The sequence below is a fragment of the Falco peregrinus genome, chromosome 6 (genome assembly GCF_023634155.1).
Source record: "Falco peregrinus isolate bFalPer1 chromosome 6, bFalPer1.pri, whole genome shotgun sequence".
In the NCBI taxonomy this organism is placed as follows: Eukaryota; Metazoa; Chordata; class Aves; order Falconiformes; family Falconidae; genus Falco; species Falco peregrinus.
The window spans coordinates 81,796,186-81,812,856 of NC_073726.1; the positions used below are offsets into that span (position 1 = coordinate 81,796,186).

Consider the following 16,671-nt stretch of genomic DNA (forward strand, 5'->3'; position numbering starts at 1 on the left):
TTTACTTGCTTGGAAATAGTTATTTACATCAACAGATTACAGTCTCACTTGTTGGTGGCTGTTCAGTTCCTAAAGGGAAGGAATTGATAAAGAGGAGACAAATAATTACAAACCAGTAGAGCTGGATCTACTCTCTCCTATCCTAAAATAAACTAGGTACTGCCTCCTGGTATCTTGTAGTCCTCTTTGAGTCCTCCTGTGATTCCCGAGGATGTCAAACCATAGTTTGAGCTATTACCTCAGCAAATACTTTTTTACTTTTCTGCCATATAGCTGCTAAAAATAGAGAAGTATTTCCTCTCAAAACACGTGGTTTTCTTTTCCTTCAATTTTTTACTTTTCTGAAGACAGAAACTTAACCCAAATCACCTATTTGCAGAGTTTTCCTCACCCTCTCTTTAAAAAGGGGGAAAAAAAAAAGTTTTACTTATCAGAGGAAAGAGGATTACCTGAGAATTTCTTGTTTGGTTTTGGATTCTCACTTAACACAGTTCACACCAACAGAAGATGGAGTTGCCATGCTTTCCCCAGAGAGGTCTTGCTAATGTACACTAAATTTTAGTACTTCTTTGTTTCTCCTAAATACCTTAAGACTCATGCATACATAAAAATACAACTGCTTTTTTAATCAATATTTTTAAACCATCACCCTTACATCTGTTCCATGTGTTAAAAAATTTAAATAGGCAGTACTGGTGCATTGGACAGTTGATCAGTTGGGGTTAAAGGTTACAAATCGGTGCCTCTCTGTGTCCTGATCTTCCCAAACATTGCTTCATTTTGGAGTAGCTAGTGCAACTTTAAACATGTTTCTGTTGTTATGGTAGCCAGAGACAACTTGCGTTTAAGATATTAATTGGCCATGAACATGCCCTACTGAAGCCTATAAACACTTGGAACTAGTAGGTTAACTACAACATTGAGAGCAAAATCATGTCAAGTACTTTATCAAGGGTGAACTCTTTCAAGGTCATGCTATAACAATCTCATTTTCCATGGAAGACAACAAGCCTAATGAAAGCTCTTAAAGGAAAAGTATTAATCATTCCTCCTTTTGGTTTTGCATCAAATAATGCCATTTCTAGCAAAGACTATCTGTGCATGTGGGGTTTTGTGTTTATCTACTGCAGATAAGTGTACTTGAAGAGTTGATACGTTGGACGCTTGTGGGAATGTTATCTCCTGAACAACAAAAAAAGGGATGGGCAAGGAGGGGACAAACTTATAATCCATTAGACAGAGATATCCGCCTTGGCAACCAAATACAAAACAGTAGCTTTGTGGCCTTTGGGGTCTGTCAAACATAAGTGACTCTGAAAAGTTGTGTTTAGACAAGAAAACATTTCTAGAAAAATTATGAGCTTTATAGTGAAAGTTAACAAAAATTATTACAGAAAAGCCATTGAAATCTATGCTCTGTAATATTTAGGTGCCTTGATCATGAGTCACTGATGTTTTTAACACAACCAGACATCTCCTGCTGTGCTCATTCCTCACAACTGAGCTGCTGTGACTTTCTTCACCAGCTAGATCATCGCTGATGGCTTATATATGTCTCCAGTTTAAATTATATCCAAAACCTATTTTTTTTAGTTTCTTAGATTATTTTTTTATCCTATCTGCCGTTTGCGCCAGCAAGATTTGAAGCCAGAATTTTCTGTTCTACTAACACACTAGGACACAAGAAATCTGGTTGCTTCAGCTGGGGTTAAAGTACAAGAAAGAAAGAATAGATTGAGGCTAATACGTCCAAGTAAATCTTTGTGCAACTACAGCCATTGCAGCTTCACCTTTTTTCTTGATTATAGACTACAGAGTTGTCCAGCAGAGACTGGTAGCTTTAAGACAGACTGTTGTTGGGGAGAATAAATTAGTTTAGCCAACAGAAAGTTCTTTGAAGGGCTCCAGAGACACAAGCTGCTCTTTATTTTAAGTGGTTGTTTTGTGGCATGAAAATTAAGGAAAGCATTTCCATTTTTTCATGCTATAATAGTGCAAGATACTCTCATTCCTGAATGCATGAAGTACTTCACTTTCTTCTAAATGGGACTATGCTGTCTTATGTTGAATAGCCATGTGCTTCTAGAAAACATTCCTGCTAGTCTGAATAAAACCTCGTTTACAGTGCTTACAGATTTCTGTTATTCAAAGGAATTTCTGACTAAGCCATAAAGAGAAAGATGTCCCTGTGTCTTTGTAGGCAATTTTGATGTCCCTCAGTTCTCTCATAAATTTATTTCCAGGCTCCTGAGGCTTGACATTTTGTCGAAATGTCTTGTGCTTATACAAATGTGATCATACACAAATTAGAGTTGGTTGGAAATTTTGGTAAAGGAACAATTTTTTCTGCTGAAAATACCAATCTGTTAAAATTAGAAAGTAGTCTGGGAATGTGTTGGTTTCAGCAGAACTGGAGAAGGAGACCAGACAGGTTTTAATGGAAGCTTGCCTAGCTTTGGACTCTACTAACAGACAGCCTGCCTGGCAGGGAGTTTGGCCATATCTGCCTTTCTGTTTTGCCTCAGAATAAAGTATTTTCAGGGATTTAAAGCCTCAACCGAAGGAAAATTCCACCTATAACATGGGTATACTAAGGATATCTGTTTTCAGTTTTTTTCTTTAGCTCATTCTATATTGCATTCAGAAATGCTCGATAGCCTCACTGCATGTAAAATGAAGTTGTTCAGCTGGCTTCAGTCAGAACTAACTAGCTAATATTTCCACAACACCTAGAAAATTTAAAAATTAATTTACAAATACACACTATTATTCTGCATTTTTCTTGAGACCTTTCATCTGCATATGTATAAACTATTACAAACCAGTTTTGAATCAATTGCTAATACCAATGCTGTTCAAATCAAAGAATGAGCCACATATCATACAAAAAGATCTCCCACTTCAAACCAACTTTCTGAATCAACTGCCTAAAGATGTTATTTTTAAAACATGCATAGCTCCTATTAGTAATGAGTGCTTCACATTTTTAAAGCATTTAACAGCCTAACATATTTTCTGCTTTTTAAAGAGCAGTAAGGTTTGGATTTTGCCTTTTATCTGAGTTTAGCTGGCAGTAGTCCGGAACTGACAAATTACATTCATGCACTCACTACAATCTCCAGAAGCACTGATCTTGACAGAAACCTTTTTTTCAGTGCCCTGCCATTCCTGGGATTTAAGCTCCCTGATTCAATTCGGTGTCTGTATCTGCATTAACATTTGTGCTGCTATGTTTGTCTTTTGTGCTCATCTCTACATGTCTTGTTACCAGAATGTCTGCATGTCCTTTCCTTCCCTGAGCACAGGAATTAAGCTTCCATTTTGATTCTATATCACTAAGACTTTCTAGAACAGATCTAATCAGTTCTTCAAACATTGACAGAAACAGGTCATCATCATGACTTCATGATCAGTGTTCATGATGCTGATACATGTATCATTGACCTTGACTGTGAGACAAAAAAATCAGTAGGTTTTGGCATGCGATCTATGACACTTCTCCACAGGGACAGGAAATTGCTACCACCATTTACAAAGACCAACCTCTTTGTAGTACTCACTAATGTTTCTTAGGTTCAGTATAAGAAAAAGGGGAAAGAATAAATGCATACAGTGACGCTGTGCAAATACAGCAAATGACAGCTTGATTATCATGAAGACAACTGAAACACTTTTCTTCTTGAATTTGATACCATCTGGAGTCTACAAGGAAATGAACAATTGTAATGTTAACATCAAGGAGTATTTTTATTTTGCTGGTTTCTGTAAGAACAGAGAGGTTTTGCACAGAAGTGTAACTGAATTCCATCAACAGCACCATATCAACGCCACACTACAGTATTTGTTTTCACTATAGAAACAAATGGTTTCACTATAGAAACAACATTAGCCTGTGCAGACATTAATACATATTCATTGCACAGTCTATTACAAATTTGAGCTTCTAGAACAAGATGGATTGAATTTCTTACATAAATGATGGAAAAAGTCATCAATAATTTCAAAAAATGAAAATAAAACTTACATAGCCTATGGCTTTGTGCCCTGTGGTTAGGTTATTCTGTGCCTAAAGTGAAGTATGCTCACATCAAAGTTCTTCCTTAGGAACTTTTGTAACATCTCTCTCCTGAAAAGACTCTTTGGTGCCAAACAATTTAATTGAGCTTGAAGTGAAGTGTTTTCATCTTTGGGGTTATTATTTTATCTCTCCTCTATCCAAATGCTTATTTTAACAAAACATGAAGAAACTTAGTATCTCTGACATGTCTCATCCTTCATCAATGTTAGTTGAAATTTGCCAACTGGCTCAAAAGTTTTTGGTAAGGCACTTTCAGACTGACATGCTCAGACAGTGTGGTTGCATAAACCTCATTTCCTTAGGAAAAGAGACTAAAAATTAATAACTGGCCCCATGTATTTTTAGAACAGCCAAATCCTGGAACTTTACAGAATGCTAAAGACAATTCTGTTTAATACCAATGCACCTCCATTAGCAACTTAAGTCATTCCGCCATATCAGCCAGTTGAACCTGCAACCTTAAGCAGTAAGAGGAACATTCCACTTTAATAAAACAGTTCTTGAGTTTCTTCCCTTTAATATTGCTTATCTTTCGGTACCTGAAGTTTATATTCGTAGACAAGACATCAGCTTAATACCTCTCTGTAGCTACTAAATAGATGAAAAGTAGCTACTGTAGTTCTAAACTGGAAAACTTGTCAGTTCAATTCCTGTACAAAATGTCCAAATAAGTAACTGTTATGCTGGTAAAAAATATCCTGAATCCAGTAATAATAACCATAATCATAATCATAATCCTTAACTTATCCTTTTGAAAGCACATAATGTCCAGACCTAAGCTGTGACATCAAGATCAAAATGAGAATCTCAAAAGCAGTCATAACTACTCTGAACTTTAGTTGTTGCTCATGCTGGTCATATTACAATCACATCATTGGAAAAAGCAAAATATCTGCTTGCATTCTAGAGATTTGTGAAAAGGACAAAAATGGGAATTTGATGGTCCCTTTGAGATAAACAGTTATAAATAATGGGCTATAGGTCCTATTTACAGATAAAAACAGAAGCAGAACACTACGCTAACTTACTTGCTATATATATCTAGTTTCACCGAGAGCTGCTATAGTCGATGTACCAAAAGACAGGCAGGCAAGTGCCCCACAGTCATTAAAAGGAACCACCAGACCCTTGTCTTTTTGCCTTTTAATGTTCTTTACATCATCATCAGCAGCTGTGTGCCAAACAAAAATGGAGTATCAGCCAGAACGGTGGCTCTTAACATCTTCAATTGCATTAACAGAACATGACTACTGCATTTTTTACATGAATTTGAGGGAAGTAAAAAAATATTGAGAAAGCAAAGCCCGAAGAGAAACAATACTAAGAGGAAACTGCAATTTTTCATCTATCCCAATAATATGAACTCTCTTCTTTTTGTGTTACTCGTGGTGACACAGACTTTAGTACATAGAATCTTTCCTAAAAGAAAAAACACTTAGCTGGCCAGCCCCCGTTTTACAAACATGTTCTTGATTTTTCTGTACTCTCCTCCCAAAGTCATAATTTAGCAGCATTATTGATATAATTCATATTTTTTGTAAGGATCACACACTTTTAAAATATTCAACAGGAATTCCTTAGATGAGCTCTTTTCAACAAGCTGCCAGGAACAGGTATGTGTGTGTGCCTGTGTGCCTCTCTGTGAAGGAGCTGTGGGAGTCTGTCCCAAGGAGGAGAGGGGTAACAAAGTAAGCTTAGGGCATGTTTTCATATGAAGCTGAGCTGACACCACAGTTGTCTGGTGGCAAAAAGGAGAGCTCGCCCTCATCCCGTTCCAGTTTTGGCCAACTGGTCAGTGCTGGTTCCAGCAATCAGACCATTTGTTGATATACTGTGACTCCTTGAAGTATCCAAAGCTACTCGCTTTCTTGCTTGGCTAGATTTCTGCCGTTAAAGTGAGTTGACTTTGCTTAGGAGGGCTACAGTGAGAGCCAGAGGCAGCACACATTACACAGCAGAAGTAGGTGTCTGGGACAGAAGAAGGGAAGGTGAGAGAGGGAATCTTAACTTTTTGGTCTTGGTAAACTATTATGCCAGATATAATGAAACCATACTCTAGGGAGGACATTCTCCCTATCTTTACCATGCAGTCACCAGACAGACATCGTCCCCTAGGAATGATTTGAAGCAACAGCCATTACACTCCCTGAGTCACCGTTTGGAGGAGTTCTTTCCCCATAAATCATACAGGAGCCTGGAGAGCAGACTTTGTTGCTAGGCAAACTCGCATTTGTGAAATGTTTTGCCATCAAGCCAGGTGGTCCGCAGTACTTGCCAGATGACTTGCTGTGTTACTTTGCAATTATTCTGTACAACTTTATATGAAATTCAACAGGTGATTATGATCCACTAGGAGCACTAAGAGAACAACTGGACAGTACTTCAAGATGCTGAATGTGTATTACTAACCTGACAGAAGACCATCGTCTTTCTCCTGCTAGCCTAGGTTTCTGGTGGCATAGCAAGTTGAACTGGCTATTCAGGGATATCCAAGGACAACTAGAACTGGCAGGAGCAAGCTGAATGGCTGAGGTGGATGAGGCTGAGCAGAACTGGAGGTGGTTTGCTAGCAATGGGCTGTTAAATCAGCTCACCCCATCCCATGGGAGGTTAGGGGATATAAAGACTGGTCTAACTTTTAAATGAAAGCAAGGACTAACACTCATTTAACAAGTGGCCAAACCAGCACTAAGAAACCTGGAACAGCTGCAAGTTCTCACTTAAACTTTCATGGTGTTACACGACAAGAAAGTGGCAGGTCTGAGAACACAATCTAAGAGTCCCTCTCATGGGCCTCCCTCTTGCCTTAGACTTGCCTCCCTTTTCAACCAGCCTGTGGTTTCTCTACTGACTGCCAACAAGCCTTCCAGCTGTGCTAACTCCAGCAGTGATGCTGACATCCGTTCGCTAAGAACTGGACTGAGACCAACAGCTCCTTTTGTATCTCCCCACAGTCATTACTTCTTCACTATTGACTTGGACAAGATTCAAACCAGTTGCCTACGGGTGAAAGGTTCCTTCTCCTGTCATGGATTCCACGCTCTCTCTTTCCCCTAGCTTCCAGCTGTCATCTCCTACCCCTTCTTCCTCCCAGTGGCTCTCTGAGCTTCTTGACCATTTTCAGCTGTCCCTCAGCTCCAGCCCTGTGTGCCTATATCCAGCTTTCTCATCTTCAAAAGCTGCTAGTCCTTTTTCCTTTGTCTTTCCTGCTTAAGGTTGCTTCCCTTTGTTCTTGAGCTAGCCTGATCTTGTATTGCTTTTCCTCCAGTTTCAGCATCACTGGCACCAGTATCACGTTCTATGACAATCCAATCTACCCTTCTGTCTTTCGGTCCCAGGGTCTCCTTTGTCCCTGTTTCATTAGACTTCATTTGTTCTGCTTCATCACTTCTTAGCCTAAGTGCTACCCACTCAGGTCCCCTCTAAGTTTCTGGGTTTTAACTGAAAAATTCAGCTACCCAGACAACAGCAGCTGAAAAGACCAAGATGAGAAGTCACTGGATGTTCCAGAGAAATGGGAAAGATAGGACAAGGCAGTTGGACTGCAGTGAGTAAAAAACAACAGGGCATATCTGAGGGGAAAAGGTACTATGGATCCACCAGTGCAGACCTGTGCACATTCAGTTGTTTTATTTTCCTGGAATTTGAGCCAGTGCAGCTGTGCAGCACCGGGCTGCACTGTTATGTAGACATAGCCTTGGGCTGACACAAGGTGGCCTCTGTCACTCACAGAACAAAATAACATATGACAACAAGCAGTTACCTCTTCTCCCTGAACAGAAGTGAAACCAAACTGTTCTACTATTGGTCACCACTTCAGCGTGTACGTACATGTGGGTGCACATATAGTGATCTTCTTCTTTCAATAGGCTTGAGTTATGTCTTCCTACTTCTGGTTCTTTGCTTCCACAAACATGGCAGAAAAGCCAGGGGATCTTCTCCACCCCTATTTGTATGGCCAAAGTGGCCTGCAGCGACTTCAAAGTGTAACATTCCCCAACACGGTTACATTCTAGCACTTTGAGTACCTACACTGGATTCTGGTTTTGGTTTATGTTCATTGCTACCTGGTGTCTAAACAGGGGTCAATAATATTATCAGGATAACTGCCTGACTTCATCCCTCACCACTCAGTTCACACGTATGTGGACACAGTATTTTAGCCAATATTCTGGACCATAATTCAGCCATTCCAGTTGTAACTAAATGTATACATGTTTCAGAAACATAAACTCATCACATAAATGAGGCTCCACTTAAAATTAAATTATTTAAACGTGTGGGTTTGCCAAGTAACTTCATTACCATACATAAAACTCATTACCAATACATATTATACTTTTCGTTCAAAAGATGAAATATGAGGGTTACACCCGAATATCTTGACATTTGGATGTGATTTAAGCAAGTGCATAGCCGAGTTTAGAAATCAAATTCAAGCCAGGCACATACTTCTTTTTCTGGACTGAGGACCATATGGCAAAGTGCTGGACTCTCACATACATTAATATCCAATACCTTAAGGCTCTTACATAGCCACAGGAATTGGTTGGTTAAGATCGATGTATTGCTATTGCATGTCACAGCTGTTTCTCAAGCCATCACCTCTTTCTAAGTTCTCAGTGAGATCTTCTACTCTGTTCTTGGAGATTTCAGGAGTTAAGTATTTCACAGTACCTCCAGTGAAGCTGAAAATTACCTAAGCGAGAATGTTTTCACAACTGGGAGGGGGAATTGTCAAGCAAACCCACTCACCCCTTCAAACGTTTTGTTTTGAACCTATAATTTTAGTCTAGAATAACTTTGCTAAAATAACACAAATTCCACATATAATTAGGCAAATATAATTCCCTTTTCTACCACACACTATGAAGTGCCTTAAGAAGCATGAGTTTACTCCCTTAAAAGAAACTTGAAGTATCAGGCACACTACAAATGGTATAGGAAATGAGGCTATCTTGGCAATTTCAGAATGCAAGAGGAAGGTCACCTCCTGAAGCACTTGCTGTTCCCTTGCCTTGCCTGTTTCTGGAAAGTTAGGTTCTTTCTAGCAGAACTGGCTCTAGATCAGAACAGACTCCAGTCCCTCTTGGACAGAAACTTCCCACAAGTTTGTACATGAGTTATGTGGTCTTTCTGGCAAATGAAGGACGAAAGGACAATGAAGGGAGTCTGCACATCCAGCTCCTTCAGGCTACACAAACATCAGCTACATACTTGGAAGATTTGATTTGTTATGAAACCAGTCATCGTCATCATAGCAATGCTACATAAATTACTCCAAAACTGCAGATGTAACATGGGAAACTTTTTCACAATAAAATTAATTGTATTTTAGATTAGCATGTTATTGCTTCAACAATGTTTAACGACATTTAATATTGTAAAGTATGTTCTTTCCAAGACAGAAACTTGTTATGTAAATGAACACACCATGGAATTACTAGGATAACTATTAGCAAAAATATACTTAAGACAAAATGCTGCCCAAAACCTATGTTTAAAATGTTTCCTTTTAAGCAATCTCAAAGAAAAAGCTTTTAAAAGAGGTCAATTTATGTACTCTTACATGTAAATTTTAAATCCGTGTACTGTTAAAGAAATAAGTTTTCTGATAGTAATGCAAATATTTTCTCCAATTTTCTAGTACGTGTGGAAGTGAGTATAGATGTTTATTTTTTTTATTTTATTTTAATGCCCATCACAGAATATAAGTACATATTAAAGATCAGCCTTAGCCTAAGATAAAAGCAACAGAGATGATGAAACAAATGCATTTTAGCAAAATTAGTAAGTCTTAACCTCAAATAGGCTTAAATCATGGCTATTCACATATTTAAGTTTACACAAATTACATCTGTTTAAGCCTTAGGAATTATTATGTACTATAGGCATAGTCCTTGAAAGGGAGCCTAGGACTTTACTTGCCAAAATTTCATTAATCAAAAAATCCTTTTCAAAGAATCCATACACAAATCTGAAGGGTGAAAGGAAGTAAATACTAATAAGACCATCTATTTTATGCCAAACAGAAGCATTATGATTAATTCTTATAATTCTCTGGGCAGTTCCTGACTGTAGTAAACGATAATGTTTTCTTCCAAAATGCTGTTAGGCCATAGAAAAGTTCATCTGAGATAAACAGGACAATTTCAACACTCTGCATTTCTTTAGGACATATGCTAAATCTATAATAAAAGCAAGGACTTTTGGCTTAGTTTGCACTCACTACAGCCAGTAAAACTTCCTTTTGCCTTAGTGAGAGCACAGCTGGACCCTTTCTACAGGTAAAATAACAAATTATCATTCTGTTAAGCAGCACTCAAAGCAGTAATTGAGGTCTTGCTAAACTTGACAGATACCATGAGCAGCTCAAAGAAAACAGTAACAGCTGTATTAATATACTAGCCACTGTTTTACAAAGGTAAATGAAAGCTTTGATTTCTTCCTTGTAGGTACTACATACATGGTATAATGAAAAAGTTTTGCCAAATTTCTACTCATTTTATATTCAGGACTGTAAATGAATTCAAATTAGTAATGTTATGATTATATATTTGTCCAAAAAATTACTTGTTTTGGCACTTCAGCGTAAGCAAAATGGACTTATAAAAAGGTGACATATCTGATCAGAGCTGAACCTTCCACATCGCATGGTAAAAACTGCAGTGTCCAAAGTTAGAATAATGTAAAGTAGCTAAGGCATCAATGAAAACGGCCTCATATAGGACTTCTCCTCAGAAACATCAATTATACAGTGTACATCTTTGAGGACAGATGTCATGTGAAGAATAAAAACCCCTTCTCTGGAAATGTTAATGGATATAGCAGCTGATCCTTTGAGAAACTGGCATTTCCATTGCTTTCAGTGGGATTACTCATGGAACAGGTTTTCAGCCCAGGAGCTCAAGTACTATGAGTTCTGGCTGATTAAGTGGACAGTTTCAGATTTTTCTTACACAAAAGATTATGTGAAAATGCAGGTACTTACACTGTAAAATGATAGATAAAACACTTCCATCCACTGGGCCTCTCCAGGAAGTTGTAGACATCTCCCTGCATACTAGTTTTAGTTAAATAATGGCTAAGGAAACACTTTGTTGTACAGGCCCTGTGGACTTCACTTTCTGTCAAGGATGCAGCCTTTGTGTCCTCCTCAGAGTTGCGGGGAATCCCGGATCCATTATTCACCAGGGTTTCTGGATCCAGCGCCACGGAAGAGTACTGCATATTGCCTAAGTTCCCCCTGACTTCCAGCGATGTGGGAGATTTCTTATTTCCATTCAGACTGCTAAGCTGGGAAGCGGAGCCTTGAACCCATCCACAGCGGTTATACATGGAGTGCCCAACAGTTTCTCCACTATCACAGGACATTCTGTAACAATGCACAGGTATTACTAAGCCTGATCAATATTTAAAATCACGAAGACGGTATTGTGTGTCCTCCCTGCCCAGAGTGTTCTCCAGCAGCTGATGACTTTCTGCTGTTATCACAGAGCCTCTCTGTGACACAAGTGTGAACTGTCAGCCTGTCACCTTCTGTCACTCACAGCCTCTGAAATTAAATCAGAAAAACGTATTAGACAATGACTCATGCTAGACACCAGAAGTAACTTGAGACTGGGAAAGGAAAGAAGTTAAGGCTTCTGGAGGAAGGAAGTTACATTTATTAAGAAGGAAGCTCAAAACTGTTTAAATAGTGCAACACCAGTACAGCTGCAGAGTTGTACTGAGAGGTAATCCTATGATATTATTTTAAGCTGAGCAGTTCTTAAAGTGTCCTGATTAGAGGTGGAACTGTGAAAATTTCCTGGAATTTATAAACTTTCTATTGCCTGAAACCTCTATTGATTGAGGTTTTGAACTGTAACACCTACACCTTCAAGAGATCTTATCTGGAATGTTAATGTTACAGAAAGATTTTAAGCCTGGACTAAATTATTTCAGTCACTTCACAGATCTGATCTTGCAGTCCATGGTGCTCAGGAACAATTTTTCTCAAGTGCAAAAAGGAGGATGCCTTTATCTATAACTGTCACTGGAAGCCTAATATTGTTAAAAGGGAAAAGATCAAAGACTCCTGGCCTGATTTTCTTCAGGCCATTTAATGTCTGCTGCTAACTTTGCTACTCTCAAGCAAGTACCTAGAGAAAACAGAAAATAAGGCTTTTGCAGATCAATATATATTTCATGAGGCAGACTTACATTGCTGCTAATACACAGATACTCAGCAGCAATAATTTTTGAGACTGACAGCAGCTAAGTGTCATTTTCTGCACTGCCTCATTTCTTACACAGTGCCATGAAAAGCTTCCTTCCTTGAAATGCTTATCTAAAATGAAAATACTGTGAAAATATGAGAATACGAAAAATATCATGAGAGGTGAATTTAACTTCAAAGCACTGCTGATGTTAATGTAAAAAGTATGTCTGTAATGTCATATTGTAATGTACTGTGTTATCCACAATATAAATCCCACATGCCTAGGAGTTACAGCTGGCTGCTCCTCTCCTCAAGAGACTCACACCCACATTCCGAGTTACTTTAGCATTAGCAGAATAGAGTAATTTAGAGAGAATTTCAGCCTTCACCCCTTCTTTTTAAATGAAGCTTATTTTTTCTTGTTGCTTAAAGATCCTCATGTGTAGTGGATGAACTCCCATTGTAGTACATCTGGACAGAGCCCTCCGAGTTATTCCACAACACATTTACATGGAGCAGAGGAGTTGTTACAATGTGCTCATTTCTTAACACTGGTCATTGTAAGGTGGACTGATGCATTCCTACATTAGCGCTACAGCAGACAGAGAAATACTTCCTTTCCCTCATCAGTTCTCTTAACAATGAAAAGCTGGAAGGACCGAACATTAAAGTCAGAACACAAAGCCCTTCATCTGAGTCAATCTACAACAAGAGCATAACAAACCCTATGAGAAGTACGCTCCCTTTGTATCATTCATTTTACAGTGCTGGGGTTGCCTAGACAAGTGCTTGTAGCACCCAGCAGTTGCAAAGAAAGCTGCCTGAAACACATTTGTTAGCCTGCTTAATCAAAACAGGGCATCGTACACAGTCAGATATAAAGCACAGAAAAACCTGAAACCACCGGGCAAATACTACCTACTTTCTCTTGTCGCATGCCCTCCTGTGCCTTCTCTTTGCTGCTCCCTCAGCTCTGTACACCAGGCTCCCTAGATAGCTGCTGCCTGACTCTGCCCCCAACTTATCAAACCCCACCCTGAGTAAAGCAGGGTCCCTCCCTTTTATGTGCCTTATACGGCCGCCCTTGCAAAAGGCTGAGAAAGAGCTCTGGAACAGTTTTAGCAGTTTCAGAGAGGAGTTACTCCTGCTTCTTCCTGTTGTCAAAACCAGCAATCACAGGCAACAGCTCAGTCTTGCTGGGGATCATCCTCCTTTCCCTCAGTCCTTTTCTTATCTGCATACACTTCATTAAATGGGTTACCGCACAACTTTTAAAAAACTGAATTAGGTGTTGCTTGTAGGTAGCTGGAAGCTCTGCAGAAGGCTTTCATATTGAGTAAGTCTCCACAGGCAGCTTCAGTTGTTTGGGTTTTTTCCATCAAAGTTTTGTCAAAACCAAAAGCAGCACTTCATTATGTCACGTTAAGTAACGGAAAAATCAGTGTCTATTGTTGTTGCCTTTCTGAACTATGGCTTGGGGGTTTTTGTATTAATTTGGGATGAAAAGAATCCTAAAGATAACCATTTCAGCATCAAACTCCTCATTTTATTGTTGCACTTTCTAAACAGAAAGGAGAAAGTCAATACTGCTGTTCCTCCCTTTTCTAACAGAAATCAGACTGTTGTCCACAACACCAGTGTTCTGAATGTGAGTTGCTGCCCAGTTTTCCACAGTCGTGGCCAAGAATGAAACAGAAGTAACCGTTTCATCTTTTGTTCTGGCAGTGGGGGAATGTTCCCATTGCACATGGTCCTTAACTTTTATTATGATTGTTCAGGGGGCTAAGACCTCTCATTCCTTGGAAAAATTATCCCAGAAAGTTACTTCCTAGTTTCCTAGTTATATGTCCATACCACTGAAAAAAGATGTTCTTAGATCCTTTCTTTTTCTGATAAACATCAGTCTTGTGGTTTTACTTCGCTAAACACCAACCCCTCCAGAACATTGTCTTTGGATGCTGTGTGACTCAGTTTACACTGTGCACAGAATTGAATACAGTATTCCAGAGAGTACTACAGGTGAGCTATTGTGAAGGACTAATACCTGACTAGAGCCACAGAAATTCTTTCCAGATTTTTCCTCATGCTTTTTCCTTGAAATGCTTTCTGCATCAGTTAATACTTTTATGCTTTATACTCTCTGATCTATTAACTTTTCCAGAAAGCAGTTTCTTAAATGCAAAAGTTGCTGCCTGTTCTCACCCCTGACCTCTCCTGAATATAATTTCTCAAGCTCTAAATAACTAGCCAAAGTATGTAGGAAAAAAGTATTTTTAAAAAACAAAAACAACCAACAACCAACCAACCAAACAATAATTATCTTGACTATTTTATGGTTTAAAATAAATGTCCTTTGAGGGAAAAGTAGTACCCAGCTTTCCTGCAAACACAGAAGCTCAGCATAATAGCAGCATGTCTGAAACCACTGCAGAAATCTGACTCATATTTATTGATCAAGGAAAAGATGATTTAGTGTTGAGATTTTATTAGCCTGAACTGTGAAAGACATGAACTCAGTCCTTCACACACGCACACACACACACCCCCCAAACACAGTATATTGTACCTCTGAGTCAAACTCTCAAAAAGCAATTAGTCAGCTAACTAATTTATGACTCGTGAAATAGAAATGTATGATTTCAGAAGTGTCTAACTGCTGAAGTTTTCATTGGTAAAATTATATATGCATATAACACCCTGCAACTGCATATATACAAAAGTGTGGCTTTTATGGCTGGGCTCACGCCTCACCTTGTGTTTATTCTTGATGTGCCTATGCAGCCCACATGATCAGAGAGCACGTCTATCCCACCCTGACAGCACTCCCTGTGTTTAGCACTCGGCACAGCAAGCACGGTAACATAACCAAAAGGGAGATGGGGAGGCACGGGGAAACGTCTGGTTTTGAGATACACATTTGAACGGCTTCTTGAAAAGGAGACACATCTCAGGAAACTATCCTAAACACACAACCAAAATCATTTTCCATTATCATCATCACTCTCCTCCACAGGTTGGATTTTAGAAGAAAAGCATTGATCGGTCATGCAAGAAACATAAAGGAATAATACAGGACCCAAATGCCAGGGAAGATTTTGAACGGTAAATATTAGATGAGACTTGCAAAACATTCCCATGCTCCTCTATTCATTTCAAATTCCATTCTTAGAAGCTAAGCTTTCTGCATACAGTGCTCTTGAACATCTGCTTCGGGTTTGCAAATTCCGCTTCCAGAACTGGATACCTAAAAGTTAGGCACTGCTGAGTGCCATGTATCATTCTGGTTTATAGAATCTTTTATTAGCAAATATCATGTTAGGGCACAAACTCAGAATGTTGCATGGCTTGAACTGGTTGCACCCAGGCTGCCTCTAAGAGGCAAAATGCCAGTCCTTGCTTTCTGCTTAAGCTTCCCAGGCTGGTGAGCCAATGGTTTTACAAGGGACTGTAAACCAAAGCTTACTGTGGGAAACTGGAGATCTTGGAATGGGGTATAGGCCTGAAGTCCAAGTTCACATAACAGTACTCCCTGTAATTCTCACTTTTGAACTGCAGATTGAAAAGGGGGTAATACCTGTCTTGCAAATACGTTAGGTAGTTCAGTTGTCCATAGAGCACTTTGAAAACCATGTAATGTGCATTATCAATACCATTATTCTTCTTTGTAAGGACGTGCTGAAGATTAATAAAGATTATCATGACTTATGTACAATGATTTTGGAAGAATGGTACATAAAAACCCAGAAGATCATGGCACTAGGCTTCCATTCACTCCCAAAAGCTCATCAAGGAAAATATACTGCAGCGTTTTGATACACAGGGGAAGATCTGAAATGGTAAATTGCCTTTTATGTGTGTTGGCACTGCTTCATTATCTTAGTATTAATATAGATAGTCTACAAGGCTGACTGACTCAGAGTAGACTCTAGCAGTTCTATAAATCTCATATCTCCATGACAGAATTGCTGTAAGGAATTAAGGCGACTCCTTCCGTTAGGCAGGTTTTTCTCTCTGTTCAAACTGACAATAAAATATTTTACTGGAAAAATGAAACAGAAAATGCAAGTTCTTCAAGAAAGGCCTGAAATCAGAAACAGCTGTGAAGAAAATGTCAGTCTCTTAGTATGATACATGTATCATATATGTATAGATTTTATACTAGAACTTAGTATAAGAGTTAAGCTAGATCTTATACTTTAAAATATGGTTGTTATGATGACTCTAATTAAAAACAAAAAAACCAAAACAAAACAAAAACAACAAAAAAAACCCCCAACCAAACCCAAAACAAAACTAAACCAAAAAAACCCCACCTCTATCTGCCTAGTGGAAAGATATTAATTATTTAATTAATTCACATTATCATTACAGGGGAACTAGTAGGAACTTC

The 16,671-nt window shown here is 38.8% G+C and overlaps 1 protein-coding gene across 1 annotated transcript in view; it reads right to left on the reverse strand.

Annotated features, from left to right (window-relative positions):
* The window catches only part of LOC101911269 (potassium voltage-gated channel subfamily KQT member 1-like), a 510,981-nt gene extending 499,354 nt beyond the window's left edge, over positions 1-11,627 (reverse strand). The window contains exon 1 of the mRNA XM_055809352.1: positions 11,070-11,627. Within this exon, the coding sequence (XP_055665327.1) occupies positions 11,070-11,452 (383 nt within the window). The 5' untranslated portion in view covers positions 11,453-11,627. The remainder of the gene's footprint in view (positions 1-11,069) is intronic.
* Between the last annotated feature and the right edge of the window lie 5,044 nt (positions 11,628-16,671).